At 38.6% G+C, this 9,417-nt stretch overlaps 1 protein-coding gene across 1 annotated transcript; it reads right to left on the reverse strand.

The window, feature by feature from the left end:
• Positions 1–1,322: 1,322 nt before the first annotated feature.
• LOC122803971 (myb-like protein X) lies at positions 1,323–5,003 on the reverse strand. Its single transcript, XM_044073650.1, has 2 exons — positions 2,021–5,003; positions 1,323–1,876 (listed from the first exon to the last, which is right to left on the reverse strand). Exons 1-2 carry the CDS (start codon positions 5,001–5,003, stop codon positions 1,323–1,325), a joined length of 3,537 nt encoding a protein of 1,178 aa, XP_043929585.1.
• Positions 5,004–9,417: the final 4,414 nt, after the last annotated feature.

The raw sequence follows: 9,417 nt of genomic DNA on the forward strand, positions 1-9,417 counted from the left end.
AGAGCATTTTTTCACTATCTAAATTCCAAATTACTTTGTCTTCCCATAAACTATTTATTTGTTCTCTGTCTTCATCTATTGTTATTCTTATACCTATCAGTGCTACAATGTCCATATCTAATGTCATACACCATCATAATACTCCTAACCTACAATGACTATTCTTCATTCTGTTGACATTAATTGCTAAGGTTCTTACTATAAAAATTAATTTTATCTTCATCCTTTCACTTTTTTGCTTTCTCTTATAGTTACCTATATGGTTCTTTTACCTATAGAACATATTTTGCTTCTTACTTTTACCGACTTACTTTCTCCTTCATCACTTGTATTACTTATTCTTCCTCATTTGTTTCCTTATATTTTACTTCATTCATACTTTCTCTCACATCCACTGTTACTTCAATTTCATTTATTTGTCCATTTTGCACTTCCTCTATAATGTCTGATGTAATTTTCTCATTCTCTTGTTCCTGTACTAATATTGTTTCTTCTGCATGTTTCTCTAATTCTGTACAATCCATCCAAGAATGACCTATCATTTCACATTTATACCACATTTGTTTACATTGCTTTGTGACCCATTTTTCCACATATAAAACATTTTCTTTTATCACAATTCCTAATTAAATGATCATCTTTGCCACATAAAAGTGTGCCTTGGGTTGTCCCCATTATCTCACCATGCCTTTGTTTCCATCAATATTAATTATATTTGGTAAATGTACAATTTCTTTCATTTTCCATTTTCAGTATTATACCACATTCCCAGCCCCTAAGTCCATAAGCCTGTATTATTGTATATTTTTGTTACATGTAAAACATCTCTACATATAGTTTTTCTTTTTGCTTCCCTAGCAAAAGCCTATATTACATATAAGTTGCAAGGATAATGTATTTTCTTTTATTATATTGCTCTAAAAATTTTCCAGTATGCTGAACCTCTTCAAAAAATGTCACAAAATGTTTCCTTATTAATACAAATAAAGGGTCTTACCTCCCTGGGTTTTGTCCCCAGTGGTGTTATGATGCTGTCCCATACCTCATACTTGTCTAGTTCTTTTCCGCCTTGTTGCTTATCCTTACATAACATTTTCTTTTAGTTTCTGCCTCTTTTATTCTCTTCATTCCCCTTCTCTCACTGTTTGTGCATACAATCTCTTTTCTTCCTTTTTCTCTTGTGAATTTTCACTCGCCTGAATCCTGTCCATTATCTATCCCCATGATGTTGCCTTTTCACTATCTGGTTCACTTTGAATTATCAATTATTTTATGTAGACAGCCCACAACTCTCCTGATCGGGGGGGTTGTAACAACACATTTTATTGCTGAAATATCCACCAAAACAGATTCCATTGGAAGGTATCCTCTGAATCCAGCATTGTGCCGTTTTCTTCTCCTACTGCTTCATTAGCATCACTGCTACCATTCTCTTTACTCGCCTCTTCTGACTCCGTTTCTGCTTCATTCACATCACTGCTACCATTCTCCTCTTTACTCGCCTCTTCTGACTCCTTTTCTGCTTCATTAGCATCACTGCTACCATTTTCCTCTTTACTCACCTCTTCTGACTCCTTTTCTGCTTCATTCACATCACTGCTACCATTCTCCTCTTTACTCGCCTCTTTTGACTCCTTTTCTGCTTCATTAGCATCACTGCTACCATTCTTGTTACTCGCCTCTTCTGACTCCTTTTCTGCTTCATTCACATCACTGCTACCATTCTCCTCTTTACTCGCCTCTTCTGACTCCTTTTCTGCTTCATTCGCATCACTGCTACCATTCTCCTCTTTACTCGCCTCTTCTGACTCCTTTTCTGCTTCATTCACATCACTGCTACCACTCTCCTCTTTACTCGCCTCTTCTGACTCCTTTTCTGCTTCATTTGTATCACTGCTACCATTCTCCTCTTAACTCGCCTCTTCTGACTCCTTTTCTGCTTCATTCGCATCACTGCTACCATTCTCCTCTTTACTCGCCTCTTCTGACTAATTTTCGGCTTCATTCACATCACTGCTACCATTCTCCTCTTTACTTGCCTCTTCTGACTCCTTTTCTGCTTCATTCGCATCACTGCTACCATTCTCCTCTTTACTCACCTCTTCTGACTCCTTTTCTGCATCATTAGCATCACTGCTACCATTCTCCTCTTTACTCACCTCTTCTGACTCCTTTTCTGCTTCATTCACATCACTGCTACCATTCTCCTCTTTACTCGCCTCTTCTGACTCCTTTTCTGCTTCATTCACATCACTGCTACCATTCTCCTCTTTACTTGCCTCTTCTGACTCCTTTTCTGCTTCATTAGCATCACTGCTACCATTCTCCTCTTTACTCACCTCTTCTGACTCCTTTTCTGCTTCATTCGCATCACTGCTACCATTCTCTTTACTCACCTCTCCTGACTCCTTTTCTGCTTCATTTGCATCACTGCTACCATTCTCCTCTTTACTCGCCTCTTCTGACTCCTTTTCTGCTTCATTCGCATCACTGCTACCATTCTCCTCTTTACTTGCCTCTTCTGACTCCTTTTCTGCTTCATTCGCATCACTGCTACCATTCTCCTCTTTACTCACCTCTTCTGACTCCTTTTCTGCATCATTAGCATCACTGCTACCATTCTCCTCTTTACTCGCCTCTTCTGACTCCTTTTCTGCTTCATTCACATCACTGCTACCATTCTCCTCTTTACTCGCCTCTTCTGACTCCTTTTCTGCTTCATTCACATCACTGATACCATTCTCCTCTTTACTTGCCTCTTCTGACTCCTTTTCTGCTTCATTAGCATCACTGCTACCATTCTCCTCTTTACTCACCTCTTCTGACTCCTTTTCTGCTTCATTCGCATCACTGCTACCATTCTCTTTACTCACCTCTCCTGACTCCTTTTCTGCTTCATTTGCATCACTGCTACCATTCTCCTCTTTACTCGCCTCTTCTGACTCCTTTTCTGCTTCATTCGCATCACTGCTACCATTCTCCTCTTTACTTGCCTCTTCTGACTCCTTTTCTGCTTCATTCGCATCACTGCTACCATTCTCCTCTTTTCTCGCCTCTTCTGACTCCTTTTCTGCTTCATTAGCATCACTGCTACCATTCTCCTCTTTACTCGCCTCTTCTGACTCCTTTTCTGCTTCATTCGCATCACTGCTACCATTCTCCTCTTTACTCACCTCTTCTGACTCCTTTTCTGCTTCATTCACATCACTGCTACCATTCTCCTCTTTACTCACCTCTTCTGACTCCTTTTCTGCTTCATTAGCATCACTGCTACCATTCTCCTCTTTACTTGCCTCTTCTGACTCCTTTTCTGCTTCATTCACATCACTGCTACCATTCTCCTCTTTACTCGCCTCGTCTGACTCCTTTTCTGCTTCATTTGCATCACTGCTACCATTCTCCTCTTTACTCGCCTCTTCTGACTCCTTTTCTGCTTCATTTGCATCACTGCTACCATTCTCCTCTTTACTCGCCTCTTCTGACTCCTTTTCTGCTTCATTTGCATCACTGCTACCATTCTCCTCTTTACTCGCCTCTTCTGACTCCTTTTCTGCTTCATTCGCATCACTGCTACCATTCTCCTCTTTACTCACCTCTTCTGACTCCTTTTCTGCTTCATTCGCATCACTGCTACCATTCTCTTTACTCACCTCTTCTGACTCCTTTTCTGCTTCATTCACATCACTGATACCATTCTCCTCTTTACTCGCCTCTTCTGACTCCTTTTCTGCTTCATTCTCATCACTGCTACCATTCTCCTCTTTACTCGCCTCTTCTGACTCCTTTTCTGCTTCATTCACATCACTGCTACCATTCTCCTCTTTACTCGCCTCTTCTGACTCCTTTTCTGCTTCATTTGCATCACTGCTACCATTCTCCTCTTTACTCGCCTCTTCTGACTCCTTTTCTGCTTCATTCGCATCACTGCTACCATTCTCCTCTTTACTCACCTCTTCTGACTCCTTTTCTGCTTCATTCGCATCACTGCTACCATTCTCCTCTTTACTTGCCTCTTCTGACTCCTTTTCTGCTTCATTCACATCACTGCTACCATTCTCCTCTTTACTCGCCTCTTCTGACTCCTTTTCTGCTTCATTCACATCACTGCTACCATTTTCCTCTTTACTTACCTCTTCTGACTCCTTTTCTGCTTCATTCGCATCACTGCTACCATTCTCCTCTTTACTCACCTCTTCTGACTCCTTTTCTGCTTCATTAGCATCACTGCTACCATTCTCCTCTTTACTCGCCTCTTCTGACTCCTTTTCTGCTTCATTCGCATCACTGCTACCATTCTCCTCTTTACTCGCCTCTTCTGACTCCTTTTCTGCTTCATTTGCATCACTGCTACCATTCTCCTCTTTACTCGCCTCTTCTGACTCCTTTTCTGCTTCATTAGCATCACTGCTACCATTCTCCTCTTTACTCGCCTCTTCTGACTCCTTTTCTGCTTCATTCGCATCACTGCTACCATTCTCCTCTTTACTCACCTCTTCTGACTCCTTTTCTGCTTCATTCGCATCACTGCTACCATTCTCCTCTTTACTCGCCTCTTCTGACTCCTTTTCTGCTTCATTCTCATCACTGCTACCATTCTCCTCTTTACTCGCCTCTTCTGACTCCTTTTCTGCTTCATTCACATCACTGCTACCATTCTCCTCTTTACTCGCCTCTTCTGACTCCTTTTCTGCTTCATTCACATCACTGCTACCATTCTCCTCTTTACTCACCTCTTCTGACTCCTTTTCTGCTTCATTCGCATCACTGCTACCATTTTCCTCTTTACTCACCTCTTCTGACTCCTTTTCTGCTTCATTTGCATCACTGCTACCATTCTCCTTTTTACTCGCCTCTTCTGACTCCTTTTCTGCTATGCTTGCTTGCACAGTTGTTAAGCTAACAGCACTTTCATTCTCCATAGTTACCACCATGCTCTCCTTCTCCAAACCACCTTCATGTTCAGAACGGAATACAGGAAGTGGCACACTGAATTGTGTCCCCATATGATCACTCGTATGAACAGTAGTTTTTTTATTGATATATTCATTACATGTTATTTACATATTTACATTATTTACATCTATTTACAAATCTCCATGTATTACAAACTTCAATTTAAGCATTCCCCCACTCTTTTATTTACAACCAAAACATTATTTTTCCAGAATCTTTGTCAAAGTCCATTTTCCATTATATCTGATTTTATTTATTCGCTTGTTTCATATATTTTCATATTCATATTCATGAAAAATAAAATATTACTCTGTCCATTTTCTTTACTTCTTCCTGTTTTTGTGCACCATAATAACCAAATTCTATGTCCATATTTATTTGCCCAAATTTTAACAAACGTTCACCCTATTATTTTTGCATATTTCTTTTCACACATTAATTCTTTCACATTTTAAGAACAAATGCTCAGTAGTGTCAAACTTTCCCCATTTATTACATATTGTATCTTATTTTTTCTTGTGTGGCAAATTTGCCTTAACCAGCAATTTTCTAATAGACATGCTCTATAAAAAAAATCATTACATTTTTTAATCTTTTTATAGTTATTATATCTCATCATTACATTTTTTTCTTATCTATTTCTCTATTTCTAAGTATTTACAAGGATCAATGAAATAAAATGCTTTCATGATATTTAATTACCATTCAATTTTATTTTTCACATATATTCTTTTTTTATTTTCCATAACACAATTTTGTTTTGTTACTCTTCCATTTCTTCTTTCTCAGTGCTTTTACTTCTTTTTTAACTAATGTTCCTTCCCAAAATTCTTTGTATTTATAATATGGCATCATTTCTATCTGTTTTTTATTTTCGTAATTCATTTTAATACCTTATATAAAATTAAAGAGGCTGCATGTACTATTGGGCTTATTAAACCCAAACCTCCTTGCTCTTCTTTCACATATAGAATCCCTCTCTTGACTGGATTCAGTCTAGAGCCCCATATAAAAGAAAATATAATCATCATTAGTTCCTTTTCATTTTTAATAGGAATCATATAGATATTAGCAACATACGTATTTTTCCTATTACCGTGGTGTTCAACAAGTGTGCTTTTTTCTATATGAAAATCTTTATTATTTTCAAAAAATACTCACATCCTTTACTTCTTTGACTACATTATCCCATTGTTGTTGTCTGTATTCATTCCTTCCAAATATTATTCCTAATATATCTATATAGTTTTCATTGAACTCAATACCTCCTATCATACCCTCAAAACCAAATCCTTTACTTTTCTGTTTATTTATACTTAAACCATTTTTTAATTTATACTTAATTTTTCATTGACTTCTACCATGTAAACTCTTTCATATCCTCTATTTTTAATGCACAGCAGAAAACAAAGGATTATCCAGTCGTAAGTTCATGTATTTAGACACACTTTTCACTCTGCATCATATGTCAAATAAAACTTTTCACCAGCTGAAGTTCCAGTGGTTTTTAAAAACAAAGGTGAGTGAAACCACATATTTAAAGTAGGTAACTTGCAATAAGACAGTTGTCTTTGTGGGGACAGGTCAGGCTGCTCCTCAAGAATATTTATGGAGTTGAAATTTATATTTGGTGACATTTATATCTGGTGATATTTATATTTGAGGATATTTATATTTGGTGACATTTTATTTGGTGATACTTATATTTGATGACATTTATATTTGGTGATATTTATATTTGGTGACATTTATATATGGTGATATTTATATTTGGTGACATTTATATTTGGTGACATTTATATTTGATGATACTTATATTTGGTGATATTTATATTTGGTGATATTTATATCTGGTGACATTTATATTTGGTGATACTTATGTTTGGTGACATTTATATTTGGTGACAGTGCATGACTAGTAAACCTATTATTTACAAAAAGTCTTATTATGCTCATCAGAGTTAGAAACTGCTCGACCAGCAGGCATAGGACAAGTATCTCCTATTCCTTAGAATGCAACTCATTATCCAATCTTCTTGCTTGGTTTAAATTCTCAGAAGAGTAGCTAGGGTGGGGTGAAGGGGCAGCTGCCCCAGGTGCAAGGTGCCTAGGGAGTAGAGTTCTGAGTGCTAAGAATGGACTTTTTTAGGTTTGTTCTTTTTTTCCTTACATTGATATATCAACATGAGGGCTAGATACAAATAATTCTGTACACCTCCTTCCAGGAGTACCAGTCAGGAAAGAGGGCCTTTTATTTTGCTCCCCAAGTTAGTGTTGAAGGGGTGCCAAATCGGGGAGCTAGATGAGCCAGCTATAGCTCTGTGAACAACCATTATGTAATGGACCATGCAAGGAAATTAGCTGATGTGAAGAAGAAACCAACTGAGCTAACTGCTGAACTAAACAAGTAAGGAGGCCCAGCACATTAGTCAGCTGTGTAGAGTTGTCCATCAATCTTTCATCCTGCCTAGGGCTGGAAGTTAAAATCTCATGTGAAAGCATTATATTAACTGGCAAGCACTCCAAAAACCACTAAGGACCACATGAAGGAGTAAGATAACCTAATAAAAGGAACTGATAAGCAAAACAAATGTCATACTGCTCAAACCCCCAAACCACAGACAAATATAGTAATACGCAACATGTAATAAAAGTTGGTTAAGCACTTTCATCCAAACAAGTATCATAGGACTTTATCAAAACCAAAATCAGAATGATGCTTTACAACATGTTTAAGTATGTCTGCAAACATATCAAATGATCTACTACCAGCAACAGATAGACAGACATTACTAACTGATGCTTCAATTAATTCATAAAAAAATACATCCACACACACACACACACACACACACACACACACACACACACACACACACACACACATGTACAACACTTTTTGTATTGCCAAGTAAAATATAACAATATTCATGTTAAAATATAACAAGAAGTGGTGAAATATTAAATAACGTAAAAGCAATGCTCACATACAAAAGATTTTTCTAAACAATAAACAATTACATATCTGTATGCATGTGTGTGTGTGTGTGTGTGTGTGTGTGTGTGTGTGTGTGTGTGTGTGTGTGTGTGTGTGTGTGTGTGTGTGTGTGTCTGAGATGAAAAGGGTGACAACCGCACAGCACTGATGTCCCAGAACACCGACTTTCCACTCCAGGCATCCTGTTGAGCTTTGCCCCTTATCCCCACGGTAGTGCAATCTTGGAGTTGGCATATTAGTTAGGGGGGGTGGCGGCCACAGCCCCCTACATGGGTGGGTTTGCTTTTCTTCAGTTTTACATTTTTGTCAGGAAGGCCAAGTGCTTACTTACCTGGAGTGGAAAGTCGGTGTTCTGGGACATCAGTGTTGTGAGGTCTTCTGCCTTTTCATCTCAGCACTTTGGAAGTTGGGTAAGTGAGTGTTTGGGTTTCTGAAGTAGACCTGGGTGAATTTATGGTCTCCCATCCAATTTTCAAGACTGAGCTTAAATAGGGTCATTGAGGGGCTCTGCTTCATGTGAAGTGGGAGTTTATTCCAAAGGGGCAGCAATCTCTGGGAAACATATTTAACTCTCCATCATGTTCTGTTTATGTCACAGACTAGATTGAGATCCCTGGAGTGAGTGACTCTTGTCCCATTTAACTTGTGGATGTGCAGCATTTCCATTAAGGCAGGGTCAGAGATCATTTTGTAGGCCAGGCACAGGTCGCTTCTTAGCAGCCTGTAGGATACAGAGTACAGATTCAGGACCTTCAGTCTTTCCATGTATGACATGTTTCAGAGGTTCAGAATTTTTTGGGTTAGAAATCTCTCTGGTCTCTCCAGTTGCTGCAGGTGTATGGCAAGGTACATGCAAAAGGAAGCATCGTATTCAATTAGTGGTCTGATGAGGGTCGACTATAGAGGAGTTATAACATCATTAGTGTTGGATGTCATGGCCTTACTTATGAGATGAACACTGTAGAAGGCTTTCCTTCCTACTGTGGACACATAGTGATCAAAGTTTAGATTGCTATCGACCTGTATTCCCAAGTCTCTCACCACTGTATTAGAGTTTAGGGGGGTGCTGTCTATAATGTAATTTCCAGGGGCTACTTCTTTGCCAAAGGGGATAATGACACACTTTTTAGTATTTAGTTTTGGTCCATGGCACTGGCACCAACCATTAGTCTGCTTTAGTCCCTTTTGTAATAAGTTAACATCATTGGAGGACTTAATTCTTGTACCTAGTTTGCAGTCATCTGCGAACCTGGTAAGCCATGGGCCATCTACTTTCACCTGGATGTCTGAGAAGTAAATTCCAAATAGTATAGGGCCCAGCACAGATCCCTGTAGTACACCACTGGTAACTGGTCTGCTAGTGCAGGTGGAATCCCAGCTTTGACAGAATGCATATGGTCAGTGAGCCAGTTTGCTACTCATCAAGTGATATATGGGTTAATTCCCAGATGGGAGAGTTTCTCAAT

This window comes from Protopterus annectens, chromosome 6.part0 (genome assembly GCF_019279795.1).
Source record: "Protopterus annectens isolate FY-2018-M chromosome 6.part0, PAN1.0, whole genome shotgun sequence".
NCBI lineage: Eukaryota > Metazoa > Chordata > Ceratodontiformes > Protopteridae > Protopterus > Protopterus annectens.

Excerpts from the sequence above, each read along its gene's own strand:
- LOC122803971 (XM_044073650.1), bottom strand. The coding sequence starts at position 5,003 with ATGGGGACACAATTCAGTGTGCCACTTCCTGTATTCCGTTCTGAACAT. Across the intron at positions 1,877-2,020 it reads GGCAAGTAAAGAGGAGAATG|AAAAGGAGTCAGAAGAGGCG; the intron begins GTAGCAGTGATG and ends CAAATGAAGCAG.